At 41.2% G+C, this 24950-nt stretch overlaps 1 protein-coding gene across 7 annotated transcripts in view; it reads left to right on the top strand.

Moving 5' to 3' along the window:
- The first annotated feature begins 3856 nt into the window (after positions 1-3856).
- Positions 3857-24950, top strand: part of PCDH7 (protocadherin 7) — a 473893-nt gene continuing 452799 nt past the window's right edge. For 6 of the 7 annotated variants that reach the window (XM_081529886.1, XM_081529800.1, XM_081530039.1 and 3 more), the window contains exon 1: positions 3857-9546. In XM_081529886.1, the coding sequence (XP_081386012.1) occupies positions 6373-9546 (3174 nt within the window). In that variant the 5' untranslated portion in view covers positions 3857-6372. Of the gene's footprint in view, positions 9547-15646; positions 17279-24950 lie in introns of those variants that run through there. The other variant, XM_081530186.1, reaches the window with a different exon arrangement.

The following is a 24950-nucleotide window of genomic DNA, read 5'->3' as shown; positions in this document are numbered from 1 at the left end:
CCCCAAACCCTTAATATATTATCTAGGCTTAGAGGTCATTAGTCACGGTAGCATTCGACATATCCTGCTATGGTAGTAAAGAAATGGCAAATGTCTCAGGTTCCTGGAAAGGGCATTGGAATGTTCAATTTTACAATAGATAAAGACAGGGGACAGCCTCAGATGGTCACAAATAATAGGATATACTGTTTTGATCTATCAAGGGTCTTTCTCCCAAAAACTCACTGAGATTTTGCAAAATACTGTTTTCCTCTCAAGCTTAGATATTTGCAAATGTATAAAAATTACTGTAAAGTTGGAAAAAATCCATAAATTATCTTGTAAATAAAAAATGCATTTGTCAGTTACAGTATCTGATTAGATATATTTCACATAAATTTTAAATCTATGTTATATTGAATACATTTTGACATTTAAAACTCTAGAAATTTGTTCTGTGCTTAAAGTGAAATATTTCTATCAGGTATCATTTTTAAACAAAAACACTACATTTAAATCAGCAAATCACACAGACTATAAAGTAATATTTAAGTAAACTCAAAATTATTTTCATGAATTTATTCTTCTCTTCAGTTTTTGTACTAGATTTATGGAAATGTTTAATAGTTATTCAAATAGGCAGTATGAATCAACTTAGTTTAGTTCTTAGCTTGTGTTCTTCAACTACTGATATATTGCATTGTATGCCTTTGCATTACATGATCTCATGATTTAAACAGTAAAACTTGTTCTATTTCTTGGCTGGAGACCAATTAAATAACCACTGATGCAAGCAGTTATTACCTGCTTAAAAGGAAATCTGTGGTTTCCTTATTTAAACTGCTGAGTTTTAATGTCCATCAAAAAGTCTGTTATTGCAATGAATAATTTAGCCATTTAAGTATACTACACATTTTAATACTACAAGCATGAAGACTTGCTCTTTACAAGACTGCAAAAGATTCCTGTAGTTTCTCGCAGTCCCAGGAATCAGAATCATACTTGCTGTAAGTCGAGTTATACTTACTATTTAAAATGACAGAGGTTTAAGGGACAGTCATTTTTGATTATTTATAGAAAGAAAACTAAAGTATCAAGTTTACCAGAAGTAGTTGGAGAAAAGATTGATCGTAAAGACCTCAAAAACGTGTTTACACATACGTAAGTGGATACAGATGACCGGTTCGAAGAGATAAAAGGTCAACGGATTTGGAGATGTAGGGGTGTCATTTCCTCAGTTTGTCCCTTGGTGGCGTTCTTGAGTCACTTTCTCCCTTCCCGTCAAACTGCTTTATATTTCTTTCCAGAACTGGCTATCATGTTTACTGTATTTAACCTTTTTTCTTGTATTATCGTAAATACAACGTCTATAATGAATGAAAGCCCCCCAGAGATCATATCTCTGGCACCTACTTCTTTGTATTCATTCTAACCCATAAACTTTTGTTGTTGTTTTTCCTCTTCCTGTCTTTTCTTAAGGCTTAAACTACAACACGGACCCTGGATGCTATTTTTCAGCTCAGTCACTGAATTCCTTTTTTTTTTTTTTTACTGTAAAGCAGTTTTAAATAAGCAAGATTAGTCGATACATTTAAAAAGAAAAACCAAAAACTACCGAGTATTGTACGATACTGGCATAGAAGAGAAATCATTGGCCGAGCTTTTATTAAGTGTCTATTAGAATGGAGTGATATTTCTATAATAAATTTTCCTTTTTAACCTTCGTTTCAGGTTAAGGGACATTTCTTTTTATTGTCCTTTAAAAAAAAGTCCCCAACATTTCAACAGTCTCTCAGATACTTTGGTTCATACAAGGGATGACGTTGTATCTGATCAAGGTGGGTTTTAGGACACTGATCTCGTTTTCTCTAATTCTGGACGCCAAAGCAACAGCAGTGGCAGCGGGCTCTTTAATTTATTGCAGCCGGTTACACTTTCGATTCCATTTCCTTCTGAACCCTTTCCTCTCGGGTTGAGAAGATAAATGCAGCCTCGGGTTTGAAGAGCCGGGCGGGGTTTGTGGGTGGGAGCGAACCCGGATATCATATTCCCTTGGTAAGGTCTTGTACCGCGGGGGATTTAGCCCCCCGGATGCATTTAATGAAATTGCTGAGCACTTGTGACACTGGCTCTGAGACTGCGGAAATGGGGCGGGGGTGGGGGAATCGGCTTCTCGCCTCCATTCATCCTTCGCGCCGGCTGGAGGCTGCAGTTGGAGTGTTAGTCCCCAGACAGGGGGCGGAAGAGGACGGGAGCTCCGACCGCGGCAAGGGCGCTCGGAGAGCTCTCCTCACCTCGCCCACAACCTTACCCCGCCCATTCCGTTCCCTTTCCCAGGAACCCAGCGAACGACCAGGCAAATCTGCCAACACTCCTGGGCTGCTCTGGCGGAAAGGTCGGAGCCGGGGAACGTGGGGGAAGGGAGAAGCCAGAAGGCTTCAAGGCCTCGGCAGTCTGGGCGCGCTATTCTCCATGCCGGGCACGTCGGACCCATTTCCCACGCCGGTTTGGCTGCGCGGCGGAGTTGGTAGGGATGAGAGTGGGGAGGGCGGGCTGGTGACTCGCAATGAGGAAACCACTCCACTGTGAAGGACGCATCCCCCCCCCTCCCCACTCCACCCCACCTCCGTGTCATCTGGAAGGAAATTTCAACGCTCTAGGGAAAAGCCGCCTACTCTTTTCGCCCCCCCCGCCCCCCCCGCTGGTGTGCGCCTAAAGATTGCGCGTCGGAGCGGTGGGCGCACGGGCTTGTTCAAGTTTACAGTCTGGCGAGGCAAGAGGGAGTGTACAGTGTCTCTGCCTACGCGGCTGCCCGAAGTTTGCAAAATCTTAGGAAAGGCGACGATAGGACTGAGTGTACTGCACCATATTGCCGCGTATTGGAATGCGCGGGCTTCCGTCTTGGACCCTGGAAAAAACGGGACTGGGTGTCTCAGGGAGGCAGCGTTCGGATAAACCAGAGTTTGCTCAATATAAGGGGAATTTGGCTTTATTGACACTGAGCCTGCCGCTTCTGCGCTGCGGCGCCCGCCCCCGCCCCCCGACTCTAGACTGCGGCTGTGCGCACTGAGTCTGCGCGCCGATCAGTTCTCGCTGATGCTGCAGATATAGAGCTGAGAGGCTCCGGTGCCTGCGAGGGGTAGGAGGTGGAGGGACAGGGGGTGGGGAGGCGGGTGGGAAGGCCGGATTCCCGGCCTGGCCTCAGAGGAGGAGCCACTACCCCCAGAGGGTTGCTGTTTTAGCAGACTGGAAAATACTTGCCAGCTCCCTGGCACAAACCACGATTGCTCCATCCTCCGCACCTCTACGATCCCCCATAGGGAATGCTTGGAAATCTCTGCCGCCTCTCCCCCCATTCCTGCTGGCTGCGCCCGCCTAAATAACCGCGCGCTATGTCTGCTCAAAGACTTTATTAATGTTTGTCTTTAAATCATTCCACCGCCTCACATAGGTATCGTAAAGGCAGAGTACACACTCTGGACGTATTTCTTTCTCTTTTCTTCTTTTCGCTTTAAATTTTCCTTTAAGTGGAGGACCTTTAATGCCTTTAAATTGAGCAACCGGCTGAGGACTAACCAAGACCTAGTAGCAGCCCCCGTTCTTTTTTTGAGATGGTAAGAATTCCCTCCAAGTATTTCCTACTCACCTCAACCCCCGCCCCCCCAATCCTGGCTAGGCCCCCTTGTTTAACTGCCGCTGAAATAAATGAAGAGTAAATGTCTATAGTTCGGAAACGCGAACAGACTTGAAATCCGATGAGGCGAGCTGCGGTGGCTGTGTCTGAAAACTGGGGGAGCCTGGCGTGGGGGAACACCATCTACGTTCTAGTGGCACAGAGTCAAAAGAAGGAGAGAAAAGGAGCTAGGGACAGTTTGGTACACAAAGTTGACATTAAAGTTTATTTCCCTTTTATCCAGATAGGTGACGCTACACTTTGCCAGTTACTAAAAGCTGCAGGTTTCTGCTCAGAAAATAATATCGAGGCTTCCAACATGTGTTTATTCCCCAGGCGCGCGCACACACGGTCTACCCCATAAGCAAGCACGGCGACAGGAATGCCAAGCATTTAAACAAAGACAGAGCACCCTCCCCCTCCCCAAGCCCCAGCCCTCCTAACTCTGCGCTCCCAAAAAAGGATCGCTCTCCCACTCTCTCAGGAGTTCTCTGTTCTCTCTGAACGACTGTAGCCCATCATGGTTTCTCAGAACACCAGCGTAGCTCCCTGGGCACACGCTGGGTCCCCGAAGCCACAGCTGACCAAGCCTTAACCAAGAAGCTAATTCGCGAACCAGAGACAGTGGGTGGGGGGCAGGGATGAAGAACATACTCTGAGAAGGGGAAGGAGAAACGTTTGCTGACACATGTTCGGCGCTCTCACACACGCTCTCGGCATTAGCTAGAGAGGGAAGGAAATTTACCAGCCCCAGGGAGGGAAACCAAGTTCCCCCAGAAGGCAGCGGCTGCACTCGCTGGGGAGGGAGAGGGACAAGCTTTGGCTTAAGGGGGACTTGTTAGGATTGCGCACACTTGGAGTGGCCCCCGGAGCTGAAGCTGGGCTTTCCGGAGCGGGGCGGCTGGCTAATGCTCCCTCCTGTCTCCCTCCCCCTCGTCCTCCTCCCTCCTTCTCTGAGAGTGTGTAGTTTCCACGGCTCCACTGCTACCGCCGCCGCAGTAGCGTCAGGGACAAGCTTGAGCCGCAAGCGAGGCAGAGAGCTCCCAGCAGCAACCATCACTTTGGGCAAACTTGCGGGTTTCCAGCTCGCGGCTGGCGAGCTGGAGCTTCCCACTTGCCATTCAGTGTCTTAGAGCCGTGGCAGCCAAAGGGGCGGCGGGAGCGCAAGCACTAGACTCTCCCAGACACCAGAGGGGACGAGACAACTGCGGAATTCACCCGCCGTGCCAGGGCACTTCCGAGGCAACAACCGACTGGCACTTTTTCTCCCCTTGGCAAACTGGTTTTTTTTTTTTTTTTTAAGCTACTTGGCAGCTGTCTCTGACTCCACCTCCCCCCACCCCATGCCTTGTGCTTTTCTTCGGAAATCCGGATAGAATTGGGCATCTTTGTTAATTGCCGTTGGGGGAGCCCGGCTGGGGTCTTTCGCCAGGCCAGCGTTGCCTGCTAACCGAGCCTGGTTTGCTCACCTTTGAACTGCAAAGGGATCAAGTTCAGCTCGAGTTGCCTGTATTGGGACTGGGAGAAAGGAGAGGGAGCGTGAGGGAAAGAGGAGTGGGAGAAGGGGAAAGGGGAAACGGGAGGAGGGAGGAGAGAGGAGGAGGAGAGAGGGAGGGGAGGGATCGAGAGAGAGAGAGAGAGAGAGCGGGGAGAGAGAGAGGCTGCAATCTCCTCCCTGAATCGCGCACAGCGCTGCAGATCCCAGTGCTCTGACACGCGGGCCGAATGCAGGTGAGGAAAGGCACGGACTCTGCGGCTGCGAACCCAAACTTGGGCACCGCGCGGTGCGCACGGCTCAGCCTTCACCCCCGCGGGCGAAAGGCTGCTGCGGTTTCAGGCGGCGGCTTCGAGACTAATGACCTTGCGCAGAGTTGTTAAGAAAAAAGAGAAACCCGAGCTCTCTGGGTGAGACGGGACCGACACTCAGGGCGTCTCTGAAGATGGCTCGGGCTGCTTTTCCGCGCACGGGGGGAACCCGGACGCGGACCGCTGTGTGACTCGAGTCCTCTCTACTGCACGGTGCCCGAAGCGACCTGCCGGGATTTTTCATTCTCGATCTGTTGACTGGCTCCCCCGCTGCCTGAGCGGAGTCGGAGTTGAGACTGCCTTGTTGCTGGTCCTAGCACCTCTTGCAGGAAGCGACTCACGTTTGCCTGGGCAGCCGGAGCAGAAGCTGGGTCTGGAGTGAGTGGCTGGAACGTGAATTGGACTCAACTCGAGTAGCAGCAAAGACGAGCGGGGTTGGCAGGCAGGGGAGGCTGCAGGCTCGCTCCCCGCCGCTTCCTGGCTCCACCGCCCGCCTGCCGGAGCGGTTCCAGCCCCATCCGACTGAGCGGTGACGGGAGCCCGGGTTCCTCTGCCGGTTGCGGGGATGACTCTGGGGGGGCACCGAGCCCGCGGCGCGCAGTGTCCCGTGAACTGTGAGTACTGCGACTGAACGGCGGCTGGCTAGCGGGCGATTAGCACCCATTGCATAAATTATGAAACAATAACTTTCGGAAGAAACAAGAGGAGAAAAAAAAAAAACAAAACAGAATCTATCGCTGGTGCCCCTTGGCCGACTCTGTACGTTGCTCTTGCCCGCTCCCTACATTCCCTCTTGCTTCTTTCCTTCCCGGAGAGGGGAGAGGACTGGGAGGAGGGCAGGCCACGGGCCCCAGAGGAGGGGGGCGCCGAGGGGCCGTAATTAGAAGGAGCAGTAGCAGCAGCAGCAGGAGAAGATGCTGAGGATGCGGACCATGGGATGGGCGCGCGGCTGGTGTCTGGGCTGCTGTCTCCTCTTGCCACTCTCGCTCAGCCTAGCGGCCGCCAAGCAACTCCTCCGGTACCGACTGGCCGAGGAAGGCCCAGCAGACGTCCGCATCGGCAACGTCGCCTCGGACTTGGGCATCGTGACCGGCTCCGGTGAGGTGACTTTCAGCCTCGAGTCGGGCTCAGAGTACCTGAAGATCGACAACCTCACCGGCGAGCTGAGTACGAGCGAGCGGCGCATTGACCGCGAGAAACTGCCCCAGTGTCAGATGATCTTCGACGAGAACGAGTGCTTCCTGGACTTCGAGGTGTCGGTGATCGGGCCCTCGCAGAGCTGGGTGGACCTGTTCGAGGGTCGGGTCATCGTGCTCGACATCAACGACAACACGCCCACCTTCCCGTCACCCGTGCTCACGCTCACGGTGGAGGAGAACCGGCCGGTGGGCACTCTCTACCTGCTGCCCACCGCCACCGACCGCGACTTCGGCCGCAACGGCATTGAGCGCTACGAGCTGCTACAGGAGCCCGGGGGCGGCGGCGGCGGCGGCGAGGGCCGGCGCGCCGGGCCTGCCGACAGCGCCCCCTACCCCGGGGGCGGCGGGAACGGCGCGAGCGGCGGCGGCCCCGGAGGCTCCAAGAGGCGCCTGGACGCGCCAGAAGGCGGCGGCGGGATCAGCCCCGGCGGACGCAGCAGCGTGTTCGAACTGCAGGTGGCCGACACCCCGGATGGCGAAAAGCAGCCGCAGCTGATCGTGAAGGGGGCGCTGGACCGCGAACAGCGCGACTCCTACGAGCTGACCCTGAGGGTGCGCGACGGTGGCGACCCGCCTCGCTCCTCTCAGGCCATCCTGCGGGTGCTCATCACCGACGTGAACGACAACAGCCCCCGCTTCGAGAAGAGCGTGTACGAGGCTGACCTGGCCGAAAACAGCGCCCCGGGGACCCCCATCCTGCAGCTGCGTGCCGCCGACCTGGACGTGGGGGTCAACGGGCAGATCGAGTACGTGTTCGGGGCGGCTACCGAGTCCGTGCGGCGGCTGCTGCGCCTAGACGAGACGTCCGGCTGGCTCAGTGTCCTGCACCGTATAGACCGCGAGGAAGTGAACCAGCTGCGCTTCACGGTCATGGCCCGCGATCGCGGGCAGCCCCCCAAGACAGACAAAGCCACGGTGGTTCTTAATATCAAGGACGAGAACGACAATGTGCCATCCATTGAAATCCGAAAGATCGGGCGTATCCCACTCAAGGACGGGGTGGCCAACGTGGCCGAGGACGTTCTGGTGGACACCCCCATCGCCCTGGTACAGGTGTCTGACCGAGACCAAGGAGAGAATGGAGTGGTCACCTGCACCGTGGTGGGCGACGTGCCCTTCCAGCTCAAGCCGGCCAGTGACACAGAGGGCGACCAGAACAAGAAAAAGTACTTCCTGCACACCTCGGCCCCTTTGGACTATGAGACCACCAGGGAGTTCAACGTGGTCATAGTAGCGGTGGACTCGGGCAGCCCCAGTCTCTCCAGCAACAATTCCCTGATTGTCAAGGTGGGAGACACCAACGACAACCCCCCTGTCTTTGGCCAGTCGGTGGTGGAGGTGTACTTTCCTGAGAACAACATCCCCGGAGAGAGGGTAGCCACGGTGCTGGCTACAGACGCGGACAGTGGGAAAAACGCTGAAATCGCCTACTCGCTGGACTCTTCCGTGATAGGGATCTTTGCCATCGATCCCGATTCTGGGGACATCCTCGTCAATACCGTGCTGGACCGCGAGCAGACTGACAGGTACGAGTTTAAAGTTAACGCCAGAGACAAAGGTGTCCCTGTGCTACAGGGCAGCACCACAGTGATTGTTCAGGTGGCTGACAAGAATGACAATGACCCTAAGTTCATGCAGGACGTCTTTACCTTTTATGTGAAAGAAAACTTACAGCCCAACAGCCCCGTGGGAATGGTCACAGTGATGGATGCTGACAAGGGGCGCAATGCAGAGATGAGCCTATACATAGAGGAGAACAGTAACATTTTTTCCATTGAAAATGACACGGGGACTATTTACTCCACAATGTCTTTTGACAGAGAACATCAGACCACATACACTTTCAGAGTCAAAGCTGTGGATGGGGGAGATCCTCCCAGATCCGCAACAGCCACGGTCTCTCTCTTTGTGATGGATGAGAATGACAATGCTCCCACTGTCACCCTTCCCAGAAATATTTCCTACACTTTACTGCCACCTTCAAGTAATGTCAGGACAGTAGTAGCTACGGTGTTGGCAACAGACAGTGATGATGGCATCAATGCAGACCTTAACTACAGCATTGTGGGAGGGAATCCCTTCAAGCTGTTTGAGATTGATTCCACCAGTGGTGTGGTTTCCTTAGTGGGAAAACTCACCCAAAAGCATTATGGTTTGCACAGGTTGGTGGTTCAAGTGAATGACAGTGGGCAGCCTTCCCAGTCTACCACGACTCTGGTGCATGTGTTTGTCAATGAAAGTGTTTCTAATGCAACTGTGATCGACTCCCAGATAGCCAGAAGTTTGCACACTCCACTCACCCAGGATATAGCTGGTGACCCAAGCTATGAAATTAGCAAACAGAGACTCAGTATTGTCATTGGGGTGGTTGCTGGAATTATGACTGTGATTCTAATCATCTTAATTGTAGTGATGGCAAGATATTGCCGGTCCAAAAATAAAAATGGCTATGAAGCTGGCAAAAAAGATCATGAAGACTTTTTTACACCCCAACAGCATGACAAATCTAAAAAGCCTAAAAAGGACAAGAAAAACAAAAAATCTAAGCAGCCACTCTACAGCAGCATTGTTACTGTAGAAGCTTCTAAACCAAATGGACAGAGGTATGATAGTGTCAATGAGAAGCTGTCAGACAGCCCAAGCATGGGCCGATACCGATCAGTTAATGGTGGGCCTGGCAGTCCTGACCTGGCCAGACATTACAAATCTAGTTCCCCCTTGCCTACTGTCCAGCTTCACCCCCAATCACCAACTGCAGGAAAAAAACACCAGGCCGTACAAGATCTACCACCAGCTAATACATTTGTGGGAGCAGGAGACAACATTTCAATTGGATCCGATCACTGCTCTGAGTACAGCTGTCAAACCAATAACAAATACAGCAAACAGGTAAGATGCATCCCACATATATTTAAATATCTAAGACAGGGCATCTTCTGCAAAGTCTTATCTTCTGTCTTAAAGCTATTAGTTAAAATTTTAATAGCAGGAAATTAATGTTGGGGTAATTCTTATACCACTTATTTAGTAGAGGACATTTACAAAAGGTACACCACTATAGTTTTCACCTTATAACAGAGTTTACTAAGCTGCAGAAGAAAACACTGTAAGTGGTGTTTTATGCTTCTCTTAGTATCTGACAATTCTAATTCATCCTACGTTTTTTGTTTCCAGATAAATATGTGTGAATTGTTTGGATGGCTAGTTTTAACCTAAAATTCTTTTATTTTGTGCTACTAAGTGGATAATTTTATCCAAAGACAAAATTTCTAAAATTACTACTGCTGTCTATGTAAATTGGACACTAAAAAAGTTTTAGCTACATGATACATTATGCAGAATTTTACAGATAAGCAGATGCTGATTCATGCAAACGAAGTACCAAGTCTGAGATACTGAAATGCTGACTGACAAAAATGCTGACTTAAAAATATTTAATGATATGTAAATGCCATAAAAAAACTACATTTTAATATTTCAGTATATGTACGATTAGGCTTTTATGAGGATATGCAGTTGGCATTTGTAGTATATGTATTTGGTATGAAAAGTTCATAAGCAAAAGTAAATTGCATGAATCATGTATTATTTAAGCCAAGTAACAAAAATGTTCATGTTTGGTGTAGTGTGTGTGAGAATATTTTGGTATGCATTGTGATATATTGAGACTATAAAGGTTTTATGGAATATTTGACACACTTGTTTCTCAGTGAAATGTGGAAACTAAAAAAAAGCAAAGCATATTCTGAGGTGAACTTCAGAAAATATATGATTTATTTTTGAAAGTTTTGTTTTGTGTAATGTGTGTGTGTGTGCGTGTGTGTATAACTCACAAAGTTTACTTTTCTCACCCATCAACATTTGACACACAACAAATGAAAACTGTTTGGAAACTTCTGTGTCTAAAGCTGTAGCAACTCTGCTGATAAAACGTCACATATTTCTTACCGCCAGAACATTTCAGGAAACATATTTATGTCTGTCAAGCAATATCCAATAAAGAGTGTTCTATTAAATATGTTTTGCATGTGGAATGTGTGATCTTAAAATAATTAAGGCAACGTAAAAAGTTTATTTTATAGTCTCACTGAAGATGTTATTGATGGGCTTATTAAAGGTATAGAAAAGAGATAAATATTAATTTCTTACTGTTTTCTATAATTTTAAAAATAAGCTTTATAAAGAAATGCTTTTGATGTATAGTCCTTTATTGTAGCTATTTGGATAAGGAGAAATAGACAGTATGCTTTTATACCCAGTTACCAAAGCAATCCAAGAAAACACAGGTTTGAACTACATTGAATTAAATGACTTTTAAAAAGATGTCTTTTCAAGTACATGAGTCTTATTTCCTTTAAACTGAAATATGCCAAGTGGAAAGTATGTTTGTTATCGCTTTACCTAGAATTAGAGGCAGATTTCTATTTTGTTTTTTGGTGCTTTTATCTGTTTTATAAACAAGGAGGATTCCAGTTAAAAGTAACAGCACTTTTATAACATTAGTTATAAAACCCACAAATAGAGAGTTATAGAGATTTCTTTAGAAAATGATAATTTGTTAAGAGAAAGCATGTGAAAAGATCTTTATGCAGAATATGTACTTCACTGTCATCTTAAAAGGACTTTGTATCCTGTGGTTGACTAACATTTGCATTCTAAATTATGTAATCTTAAACTTTTGTGTGGACATATCAAGTGGCAGATTTATAGATATTTTATACAACTACCTCCTATGTTCTGTTCTATCACTTAAGCTTTATTTGACTCATCAAATAGGGTTAGCTCTATATTCTTGAATATTTAAACAGCCAATATCAAGAGTGTGGTGGCATTCTGTCTAAAAGGCAAAGTGATATGCTTATAAATAAACTAAAGTATGGTGTTAGTCTCTTAACTGAACAAGGAAATCCATATATCAGAAGAGAAAACCTACAAAGCCATTCAAATAAACCATGCAGTTTGCCAAAAGTAACTTTGGAAAATGTGTATGTTGTTAAGCACTTAAAAGATGTATAAAGTTTTAGCCACAATAAACAGCTGATCTAAAATGAAATAAAGGCAAATGAACTACTTTCCCCTTAATGTAATTAGTGATAGTAATTGATATGCTTCATCTACTCAGTATTGCTGTCAGGAGACAAGGGATCCATTTACAAGTTTACATTCTGTTTTGACATCTGGTATAATGAGATCTTTTTTGTTCTCATTTTTGTTTGTGCTGTAGATAGATGATTTTCTATATTTATTTTTAAAAGATATTGCCTTTTTAAACATAACCAAAATGTATTTTGTTTGATTAAACCTGAATTTTTTTTTTAATTCAGAATTTTCTTATAATTTCTCCCCTTTAATGCTGAATTTATGTAAAGAAAATCTTGAGAGTTGCCGTTTTTAAATTTCATATGGTAGGGATTTATTAAAAAATAGGAGATTTATCTGACATAAAGCATTTTTTAATTTATAATTTTCCTGGCTTGACTTATTATAGTTCCTTATTTGTGATATAATGAAAATCATGTCTATTCCAGTGTTATTATCTTCATGAGAATTAGTTTTCAGTGTTGCTCCTAAATTCTCTTAATGGTTAGATTATAATGAGTTAAACAGCTTTGTAGAAATGAAAGTTTGTAAAAAATGCCCCCTCCTCTTTTTTGTTTGTTTTCATGGGTTCTAGAGACAGTCAAATCAATCTTCTATAGTTACTCTTGGGCAGAATCTGGGAGATAATGTGTTGCAGAGATACTGGAATTATTTCAGAAATCAGCACATTTGATGATGTAGCCCAGGTTTTCATAGTTCAGGTCTTTGCAATTCAAACAAGAGCCCTTGTTCTCAACTAAATAATGTGTCTAATTGAGAAAAATGGGAATCATTGACAGCATTAAGTATCCACCTTTTCATTCCATTCTTCCTTTACTTGGTAAACCTGGCCTTGGTGGTTGTTAAAGTTTTGTGACCTGGAAGTTCAACTGTGCTTTTGATTTGTAAAATGAAAGCAGAAACACTCTGTCTTCTATTCATTTTACTATGTGTTAAGTATTTTTCAATTGTCTTAAAAATAATACAATTTCAAAAGATTAATAGACAATATAAAACTATAGTTCCTACTCTGCATATTATTTTCAACTCCTGTTGAGCTTATCTTTGCCGTGATGTTATTTAGATAATGCACTGGCAAGTAAAAATTTTATTTTATTTAGTAAATGGAAGGTAATGTACTTTATTTTTGGCAAGCAGATAGAGGATACAGCTTGAATAAACATTAACTTTAAACTCTATTTGTAGCTGATCCTGAAATACTCAAGAAAAATTCATATTAACTGCAGTGACAGTTTCCTTTGCCTAAAAGAACTGCTGAATGTCGTCAGAATAATGTTCCCTTTAATTGATCAATTTGTGTTCAATATATCCATTGTATACTTCGTAAAGATATGGCAGAAATTATTTTTTTAATTACTTAGATTTTGGAAGCAAGAAATGATTTGCCATCATCTATTACAGTTGTAAGCACTAAGAAAACTGAGTATCGATTTATTTGTGAATGTATATTATACCATATGTATTATAGAGGAAATGCATTTGCATGGTGATGCCAACCACAGCTTTCTGCTTTAACTCCATAAGCATTACTTCTACAATATGGTTCTGCTATCTATGACCAAGGACACTTTGAAGAGGCAGAATGAATCTGCATATGGTGGGATTTCTGTTACATATGGCCTGAAATCATAGACAAGAGGCTAGTGACTGATGAAAGTTAGACAGTGTCTTTAGTCAGGAGCTATCTACCAAACAGTTCTTGGCTTTCTGGATGTCTGTGAATCAAGGAAAGGGTCATTCATTGATTTGATCTGCAATGAATATACAGTTTTTTTGAAGTCCAGGTATGACCATTTGAACCTTATCCCAAACTTCTCCTAAGTCAATTAATGACTTTGACCTAAGAACACAAAGTCAGTTTAATAATTGTAAGTAAATCATGCAGCTGGACAACTGTAACAAAAACATTCTTTCTTGTTATCTTTTATCTTTGAGTAAGTACATATCTCATGTGGAAAAGCATGCTCCTGTGATAAATACGTATCATAATCCCTCTTTGTCTCTCTCTTGCTCTCTCACACACACCCATACAGACACACACACAGATGTATTCAGGTAAACTATGGTGCCATTAGGCTCTTATTTACTGTGATATTCATACATTGATATGTAGAAAAGATTTAAACTTTAAACACACACAAACTGACATAAAATATATCATAATCAAATGTTTAATGTCAAAATTTCTAGAGATATCACATTTTACAATTTAAAGATATTAACCAAACCAATCTCCTCACTTTGTAGAAGAAACTGAGGCTTAGTTGAAAGTTAGTTTGACTGAGATTGTAAGATTATCAGGGATATAAGGTGGACTAGAGTCCAACTCATGGAATGCAGAGTCCAGTGTTCTTTTTTTTAATCATTCTACCAGTAGGAAAAAAATTAAATTTCTGTAACTTTTTCTGTATGTATTTCAATAGTGACAGAAATCTCTTGAGGTTTTCTTATGTAGGTATAACTATATATTTGGCTATCAAAACTGGTGTTTTTTTACAGTAGTATATAATTCTGCTTTGGGTTCTAGTTTTTATCTGTAAAATTATTGGGGAAATTGTATTCCAAATTTTACAGATTTTTAACAGAAATTCATAGTTTTTCCCCCTTATATAAGATAGCAATTGATGGCATTCATTAATGTAACTTAACATGGTTTAGAACATATATTCAACAAATTGAGAGGATTTTTCATTTTAGCAGAACAATGACAATAGATATAAGCTCCTATGTAGCATTTAGTATATCCTCGATAAAAAATGTATTTGTAATGGAAATGAATCAAGCTTTCTATACATTGTTTATGAAAAAAAATTCTATGCGTTCTAATTGGGATGATCTTTTACTTTTTCCATCCATAGTGATGATTCCTTTGGCTTCTACACTGTTTTTCATTTTGCCAACTTTGCAGATGCACTTTACTTGAATAGCGTCCTTAACACACAATTGTGTACTATTTTTTTCCTCTAATTTTTTAAAGAAAGTACCATTTTAATATTTTTCAGTTGAATTGCTTCCTTGGTAGACAGTTTACCAATCTAGCTTTTTCTATTCTAAATTTAACCTATTGGTAAAATATAAATTGGTGACTTTATTAATTTCAAAAGTAAAACCCATACTGTTTTTAAAGCTAAATAAATGTAACAAAACCATTGCTTTATCATAGCCACCAATGCTTTCAGATATTTTAACATCATTCCTTTTCCTAGAAAAGGATGGTAGTAGAGGTTATATATAGAAAATTTAGTATGATAATTGTTTAGAGTTTTTTGTTTAACTTGTATATAACCAAATTCTAGGCTATAGCAAAGTTCATCATCCATTTATTTACATTTATGACTCTATAGAAATAGTAGAATCTTTGTGCATATATATATATACACACACACATACATAGAGAGAGAGTCAGCTTTGCTTTTCTATCTTATTTATTTTAAAAGCCCTTAGAATCTTTTCTAAAGCAGCGACTCTGTTTCGGAACATTACACAGTGCTTTATTTAGCATTAGTGTTGTGGGAGAAATCACATTCCAAGAAGAATTGAGCTGAAACCACTAAAACTAATCTTAATTATCACTTCTGGTGAATTAATGTTCTAAAGGCAGATAAAGGGTTATTTTCAGGAATTTAGTGATGTTTGTATTGAACTCTAATGCTGTTTATAAACAACAACAACTTAAAACTATTACAGCTTCCAAGTAGGATTCATCCAAGTTGACTTTTTCCCACCTGAATGTTTTATTATTTACAAACACATAATTTGCAAATAAAAATTCTCTGCTCCAAAACCTCCACCACAACATTCCAATTTTGGGCATAAGCCATTGGGGAAATTTCTTCGTAAAGTTTTTTTTTTTTTTTACCTGCATAAATCTTTATTTTCCTTCTTTCAGATGCGTCTACATCCATACATTACTGTGTTTGGCTGAATTCCACTCAAATATGATGCTCCATTATGCACCATACTCTGATGACCTTGCTACTTCGAAACCTGCTGGAGCCTGCCCTTGGCCGTGGGGTGTCAGCCAATCACTGCTTGTTCCATTTGTTGTGCATTTGATTTTCAATTTTTTTTTTCTCATTTAAGGAAAAATAGTACTGAAATAAATAAACTTATAAAAGAAACAGTATTAATAAAGAAATGTGGTATTAGTGGGTGTCAGTTACCAGGAACTACATTCTCAGAGAGGTAGTTAGCAGAATTTAATAATGAATTCTTTAAAAAAAAATCCAGAAGTGTATTTCAACAATGATTTTAAGGCTCTGGCTTTGTGTAAACCAAGGAAAATTAAGTCTATGAAGTCTCTGTCTATAATATATTAAGTAATGACTATGAATAAAATCCTAAATTACTCAATAGTTTTAAAGTGTTACATAATCAAAGCCTTTTTCCAGACCAGGGAGATAGTTCTGTTAGAGTGAAGGATAGTGTCTTTTGCGCATTCTGTGTGTATATTTCTAAATACCACTGTGTGTGTTTGTGTGCGCTCCCACAGGTGTATATGCAAAGACTTTGAGCAACATTTATAAAAAGTATTTTCTCTAAGACAAATTCGAGAGATTTATTTTGTGCTTACCACAGGCACTGCCAATGGATTGTTTTTTCCCCTAATCTTGAAGTAGTGACCAAAATATCTGTAGAATTTTCACGACTTTGTTGTTGTTGTTAAATTTCTTAAGAAAATTTAGAACCTTTGAGTTAGATTCACAGAAGTCACTGTGGTCACATTCAGAAGGAAGATGTAGCTACCTATTTTGTTTAGTTTTCATTTATCAGAAAACTATTCTATTTGATGTCAGGTAGCATAAGTTCAATCAGCTTCTGAGAATTCAGCATGTTATATATTTTTGAGAAAGCAAGTAGCTGAATTTTAGCTATACAAATAGTAATTTAGTCAAGAATTCTCTGTATGTTCCCTCTAGCTCTCTGTGTATTTATGTCTCTATTTGTTATGTTGTATGTGTTTGTGTGCCTAAAATAAGTGTTCCATATATAAACTTTGATAATTTTGTAATATATTTATCATACCATCTGCTCTATTAAAATTTTCCCCAAGTTTTGAGATACTGACCAAGAATTCCAGACTCGTGAGAATTTTTTGGTGAATTATTGTCAATATAAAAGCCTTTTAAGAAAAAAAAAAATATTGGGACAACATAAATATACAGAGTGATAGGAAATGCTCACTAACATTTGTAAATCACTAATGCATGTACTTCAAGTTATTTATTTTATTAGCTGTTTATTTAATTTTACAAAAAGGAAATTTTCAGAAATATCACTGAGACTGTAGTGAAATTCTTCAATAAAACCTAATTATCATTAATGTCTCATTTTGTTTTGAGCACAGAACCAGTGTAAGAAACTGGTAAAAAACAAAAATTTCTTACCACTTTTGACTTCTTGGAAATATTATGTTTTCTCATCCTAAAGAAGTAAACTTCCTTAGACGTATACTTAAACAAAATCTTGTACTGAATCACATCAACTCAAAGACAAGTTACAGACAAAAAAAAAAAAAAAAGTTCAGAATTTTGGGATGAACTAATGCATAACCAGATGGAGGGGATATTTATGAATACCTTCACAAAGAACATTCTAAGGCACAATTTTGCAAACTTAAGTATATGAATCAATTTGTGAATTTCCACCACAATCCAAAAGATGCAAAATAAAGCAGAAAAATTTCAAGTAGGCCATTCATACAGTGAGGCTAAATATTTTCTTGTGCAATCCTTATTTCAATTGTGTTTGTATGCCTGCATTACTCCCTTCTTTTGGTTGCTATGTAAAAAATTTGTCTTATTGTGGAAGTAGCCCAAAAGGAATGAGAACCACCCCTTTAGATTGTTCCAAATGGGAAACAGTGGCTACTTACTCTTATGATTAGAAAACATAATAAATCAAAACAAAAAAGTACTAACACCCCCAAGGATTTTAGTGTGCTTAAAAGTTAAATCAAAATAATCAACAGCCGCAAGCTATGAGATATCTATTATCATCCCTCTGGTGTTTTCTTGTTTTGTTTTTTTTTCATCTTTGAACATTTTGCCATTGGTTCCTATCCCTGCACAGACTTCCCCTCTGCCCTAACCCCCTGTTCCCAAATGTTCTCCACCTCAGATCTCTTGACCACTCTCCTTTTCAGTTACTGGAATTTACCATTTAGGGAGGTGCCTATGGACAAATGGAAATAGACTCAGAGCAATCCACCACCTTCTATCTTTTAGCATTTGGACATTTTGTTTTAAATGACAATGCAGTACTTCATTCTCCATATAAAAAACTAAAGAGGAATATGAGGATGTTAGAGACTGATTTAAGTAAAGTTTATTTATTTTAACACATCCAATATCAGCTGATACCGAGTATGCAAAGAAAAATAAGATAAGTCTTTGTCTTCATGGAATTGATGTATTATAAAGAAGATTACAGAGCAGAAAAATGATAGATTGTGTTTGCTTTATGCTTCTAAAGTTTCAAATCATTGAACGCATGTTTGCTCCTTAGAGCAATCTTTGAGGAAAAGCACCATTATTATTTCTGAGGTAAGGAAACTGGAATAATGAACAGCTTTTTCAGGACCCTAATGGAACTAGCAAGGAACTTTATCAAATCTTGGAAGAAATAGCCAGTCAGAATTCAAAAGCACTGAAAGCATTTGGTGGAAGTGGTGAAATTTGTGCTTTTGAATACAGTATATTTTTAGACTTACGTAGGTAAACTCTTGCCAAAATAATTAGAACAAGCCCAGTTATTCAAATTTTTTCTAGTCACAATCTACACTTTATACTATCAAATAAAGTGTTGTGGGTATAATCTGAAGATCTAATCAATTATCCTATTTTGTAAACAACAGCCCCATAGGATATTAAAAACATACAAACCTCAAGAATTAGGTAAGCAACCAAGATTATCATTTATTTTTGAGGCTATCTCTAGAAAAACTACCGATATCCTCCAGAAGTAATTCCACAGTTTGAAATGTCTCTGGGAATAATTTCTATCTGTAATTTTGCAAAACACTTATCTTGGTTGTGTATAACTTTTGTAATCCATTTATTTTATAGAGAATAGGGTTGATTTGCTTTCTCTTTTATATACTATGCAAGGCTTTGTAATTAAAATGATGGCTAAAACAAAAATCTTTAGTGCAAAAATAATATACTACTACTTAAGGCAAGGGATAGGTGAAGCTCAGAGAGACTGCCCCCAAGTTTGTCTTGACCATCAAGATATTCCCAGTGCCTGCTAGAGTGCTCAGCATACAGAAGATACCCCTAAATATTTGTGAAACAAACAAAGATCAAAGGGCCTGGGCTTTAGTGCTAAGTAAGCTGCAAATCCGTCCACATCAGATCACTGAACTGTGGTATGGCCTCTTTTATTTCAAACTCTGAGAACATCCTAGTTGTTATTTTCTTTCCCTGCTGGTTGATGTCTCCAGGATAAAGGACTACCTGCCGGGTTGGCTAGAGTCCCTGCCTTCTCTGCAGGATGTGTGTCTCTTGTTTCTGTACCAAAAGAGCAATTCTCTGATTCCCCCTCCTGGCTTCTTCTTAGTGGTGTTATAAACACCAAACCCTTCAAAAAGATTAAACTAAAGCAAATGTGGGAGGGAGGCACTGGTCACACAGTAGAGTTCTGGTATATTTTGAGGGGCTGTGAAGAGGTGTGTAGACATATGGGTTTTCAGGATTTTTTGGGAGATCTTCATCTGTGAGGAAATATGGATACATCCACGCCCATGCACGTGCATGGGTCTCTGTATTCGTCAATTTATAAATCCCTGCACGTATTATTCATTCACTGTGCCAATCTATACTCACTGATAATGTATTATTTTTTTCCATTTTCATTCTGACTTTCCCTGGGGAGCAGTTGTTTTTAAAGATGAGAGTCTAGCATATCTGTAAAGAGAAACATGTGCTTGATGTACTCAGGAAAGAAGTCTAGGAGAGGGAATATGTCCTTCCTGTGGACTGATGGGCAGTGAAGCTGAGAAATGCCTTACAATTCAAAAGCACTCCTTAGAAGTCCCAGATTCTAAGAAGTGCCTCTTTTAAATTGCAAATGACCTCTGAAGGAGTTGATTTTGTCTTTGGCACACCTGGGTGTAAATTGCTCTAAGCAGGTCATGAGGTCAGCACCTCTCAAAGATCAGTAGTTCTTAAGAAATGGGGATTTTGATGAGGACCCTGAGGAAGGGTGAACAGCCTTCCCTAGTTTAGAAGACTGAGAACTCTGTTAAGGCACCATGTGTCTCGTACTCCAGCTGGGAGTCAGTCGGTAAGGTAAGATTATAGCAGAAAAGGGTATTCAGTCTTGATAAAAGCAAATGTTTGTGTCCTTGATTTTGGCTGGGATCCTGGTGGCCAGAGGGATGACACTAGATGTCTAGGGTTTATATGGCTGTAAGACTGGTGTTGAAAAGTAGTCAGTGTTTACTTTCTCCCATTTCTACTAGTTGTTTTGTTTGGTTTTGGTTTTGGTTTTCAGCCTGCAGTATCAGTGCTCTCTATCTTCATTCATTTTCTACCCCTGTACTTTCATGAGAAAAAGAGGAACAAAGAAGGAGAAAAGAAGGGGGGGGAAAATGCAACCCCTGCATGGCCATACACTCACCTTCTCCCTACTATTATTATTAGACTACTGTAATCAAAATAGTTGCCATATTATTGCCATGTAGCTGTTTCTTATCCTAATTTAATTAAATTCTCGGAAATGGAGTGCTATTAGGTCTTTACTGGGGTTTTTGCCTGGAGAATCCCATGGACAGAGGAGCCTGGCGGGCTACAGTCCTTAGGGTCCCAAAGAGTCGGACACAACTGAGCAACTAACACTTTGACTTTCACTTCAGGTCTTTACTAAGGGCTTCTCAGGTGGCTCAGTGACAGAGAATCTGCCAGCCCAGCAGGAGACACAGGTTTGATCCCTGGGTTGGGAAGATCCCCTGGAGAAGGAAATGGCAACCCATTCCAGTATTCTTGTCTGGAGAATCCCATGTACAGAGGAGGAGTCTGGTGGGCTACAGTCCATGGGGTCGCAAAGAGTCGGACAGGACTTAGAAACTAAACAACAGTAACAAAGGTCTTTGCTATAGATATTTCACAAACCTGGATTTTTAACACTTCCCCCTTCTCAATTCTGACTGAAGAGGCTAGGTCAGGCTACAAAAGACTTGAAGTTTAGAGCCCCTGAAATTCCTAACTTCTGCTTACTGGTTTGGTTTTTGACAGCCTCTAACAAAATAGAAAACTGAAGCCTGATGAGGTGATAGGAAAATCTGCCTTTTGCCCTAACTGTGTCACTGACTGGCCAGTGCAACCTTGTATAAGTCCTTTCAAGTCCTGAAGCCTCTCAAACTCATCTGTCATTTTACATAATAACCCTTGCTCTGATTATATGACAGGGTTTATGAGGGTCGCATAAACTGTTTGGGACTTATAAAACACTACTGTAACTTGAAATAGTATTTCTCCATGTCTATGAATTTCTCTAAGCCCTACTTAAAGTGCATTTGCACTTTTGGAGTATTTTCACTATCTATGATATTATATGAAAAGGTTTTTTTTTGGTTTCAGTTTCTTGGTGCTTTTTGTTTGTTTTGTAATAATCACTTATTTGAAGCCTCTGATGTTCTCTTATCCTGATTGATTTCTTTGAAGTAATGTTGATCAAGGTGCAACTAGGATGTGTACCTATCCATAGACCAGGAGACACTGGGTTTTGTCCAAAGTCATTACAGAGCCTATGACATCTAAATGGGAAAAGGGAAAAGAAATAGTTTATTGCTGCAAAGCAAGTAGCTTAGGAAAGACTCACAGTAGTTTGTATCCATTTTGATACTTTTTAAATAAATTTACTACTTTTTAACAGTCCTTTCCTCTTCCATTGGTTATTTCCTGGAAGTATTTCTTCCATTTCTCATGTCCAGTCTCTAACATTGAATGATCATTTATTAAGCTTTAGTTCTGTGTCAGTCACTCTGCAATGGTGTCTATACCACATTATAACACTGACTCCTCCTAACAGCTCCAGGAGACAGATTCCATTACTTGGTCCTTGTGACACTGGGGAAAACAGATCCTCATAGGTCCCATCCTTTCTATATAAAGCAGGTGCATTTAGCTGCTTGCAGTCAACTCTCCTCCAAAATAATTCTCTCTCCAAACCTGAGAGTTGTCATTAGCACAGTAGTCCTGATAGATTTTAATTTATGTGCTTCTGTATTTAGGCTTTTGTGTGCATTTTGTTGTCCACAATATGTGCTGTGTATCCCCAGCAGTCTTACAGGACAGAGTCTGTCTTAGTCCACAAGGGCTGCCATAACAAAATACCATAGACTATGTGCCTTAAACCACAGTAATTTGTTTTTTCACAGTTCCAGAGGCTAGAAGTCCCAGATCAAGGTGCCAGCAGATTCACAGAGAGAGAGCTCTAGTGTTCCTTTTTCTTCTTCTAAGGAAACCAGTTCTATCAGATTAGGGCCTTAACCCTTCTGATATCATTTATCCATAAATTAGCCTCAGAAAGATTCTAATTTTGGGTAAATCACATTGGAGGTCAGGTCTTCAACATATGAATTTCAGGGGCACACGATTCACTCCGAAACAGAATGTATTCTTAAAGGACGTGTGCTCATCTTGTCCTGCCAGAACACCAGAATGTATTCTTGACTGCTGCAGAACACGTTGGACTGAACCATTGTTTCTTCGTGAGCTTGTCATTCACCACATACAGTCTGTACTTTCATAGTAAAGAAGTTAAAAGAACCTTCCACTTAAAACCTTTCCATTTTACAAGAACCTTTTTTTCCTATCAGTTTCCGAAAGCAGCCCTATAGATATGTTCTTGGCATTGATGAAAAATTACTACAGCTTTTGTGAAAAAATATGAAAGTGTAATGGGTATGCTTGTGCATAAAATTTGAAGTTCATTTTTTAGCTCATTATGTCTAACTTTTTGTGCACATCATTGAATGCTTTTTGCAATTTTCAGTTTTACAGGGATTTGTGATATTAAATGGGGCTTTCCTGGTGACTCAGATGGTGATATTAAATACCATCTTAGTTATTTTAATTTTGCCAACTGATATAAGTTCATGCAGGTATAGTAACTATGTAAAATCAATATTTGTATAAAATAGTCCCAAATTGTTCCACAAATGTAACAGAATTTTTTTTAAAATGATGATGCTAATATTTAGTCTAAAATATCTAGTATATTAGCATTAAAGTTCAAATAAAAATAATAGGAGTTAAGGGGTGGAGGGAGTCGGTTGAAACAGCAATAATATAGGCTTAATAATCCTTTTCAAGGACAGTCTCAGTGGATTTTCATGCATAGTGGCATAATTGGTCTGACAAACATCCAGTGAGTCTGATTCCCTCTAGCATTTGGAAATTGCCAAACATGTAACCGAGGCTGATCCCACGCTCTGAGTGACTCTTCACAAACTATTATTATGTATGCATGCAACATGGTACATCAATACAAATCCATGGACACATCAAGTTTCCCCCACACACACACTGTGCCTTTTCATTTTCTTAATAAAATTAAAAATTCATGTGATAAAATACATAATGTGTAGCCTGGGAGCTATATATATATATCCATTGGGCTGTAGAAAATGGTGATATTTTAGGTATAACACAGGATAAACCCATCAACGTCAGAAAAAGGAAGCTCTTTTCTGTCCTTTAGTCAGAATTTCTAGGCAATGGAGCTTAACAGATGAATAGATCTTTCCTAAGAAGTACAAACTTTCTGAGCTAACTTTACGTGTGACCCCCAATATTAAAAATGGCAAGTTAAACAGTTGTTTGTTCAGGGAAATGGCAATAAGTGTAGCCTAAATCTGAATTTTTTTTAAATCATGTCTAAATCTGCTTTTCAGTGTATTTAACTGTTGAACACAAGGACTAGTTTTAGATACAGAGATGACATTTCTATAGGGCATTAGGGACGAACGATGGTAATGCCTATTTTTTCCAAACCAGTGTGAATGCTATTAGGTCAGGAGTATTAAAATTTACTTCATTACAAAAAAGTCTTACTTTTTTCTTAGTATTTTACCTTTCATAAGAAACTACTGTGTGTATGTATGTATGTATCTGTATGTATGATATGTATATACGTGAATATGTGCGTGCTAAGTCACTTCAGTCATGTCTGACTCTTTGCGACCCCATGGACTGCAGCCTGCCAGGCTCCTCTGTCCATGGGATTCTCCTGGCAAGAATACTGGAGTGGGTTGCCCTGCCCTCCTCCAGGGCATCTTCCCAACCCCGGGATCGAACCTGTGTCTCGGGCAGGCAGGTTCTTTACCCCTAGTGCCACCTGGGAAGTCCATGTATATGCATATATACATGTAAATATATCCTACACATAGAAAAGTAATACAGTTAACATCGCAGAGAGAAAATATTTATCTTATGTCAATTAGGTGATTATATGCAGGTACTGTTTTAGGCACTGGAGAAATGGCACTAATAAACATAGGCAAACATCCCTTCCCCCACGGAGATTCAATTAAAGTGGGAAAATAAAAAAAGAAAATAATAGCTAAACTTATTCAACATGCTGTGTTCTACACTCTAGTCAACATATTTTACCTATATTATCTCATTAAATAGGTACAACAGCCTACAAAGAACACCTGTAATCGTCATTCTGTAGAGGAGGAAGGTGATACACAGGGGGAGCTGAGTAACTCGCTCACCACCCCACAATTTACAGAGTGTCCGAGCTGAGGTTCAAGCGCAGACAGTCTGGCTGCAGAGGTCACACTGTCCACCGCTGTGCATATGCCAAGTACAGGGAACACATCTATTTTATAGCCAACTAGTTCTGTGAGAATGAAATTGAATTCACCGACTTCTCTTAAAGGCTTCAATAATAATTCAACCTTCCTATTTCAATACCTTTTACTATGTTCTTGAAATTAGGTCACTCAGTCCAATTTTTTTTTTTTAATAGTACTATCTTAAACCTTAAAGTTCAAATCAAAAAATGGGAAGATAGATAGACTAGTCCACACTTCCCACTTTCTCTCTACCCATTCTGTTCTTTGGGGAACACCTCATAAATATATTTTCCCTTTTTTGTTATTTTGTTTTAATGTTCTTCATTTCATTAAGTATGCACACAGTTTATTATGTAAGTTATTAATACAACTAGGAAAAAAACAA

This window comes from Giraffa tippelskirchi, chromosome 1, assembly GCF_054371585.1.
Source record: "Giraffa tippelskirchi isolate mGirTip1 chromosome 1, T2T-mGirTip1v1.2.pri, whole genome shotgun sequence".
Taxonomy (NCBI): domain Eukaryota; kingdom Metazoa; phylum Chordata; class Mammalia; order Artiodactyla; family Giraffidae; genus Giraffa; species Giraffa tippelskirchi.
Note: the sequence above shows the minus strand (reverse complement) of the source record. Positions and strands in the feature narration are given on the sequence as shown.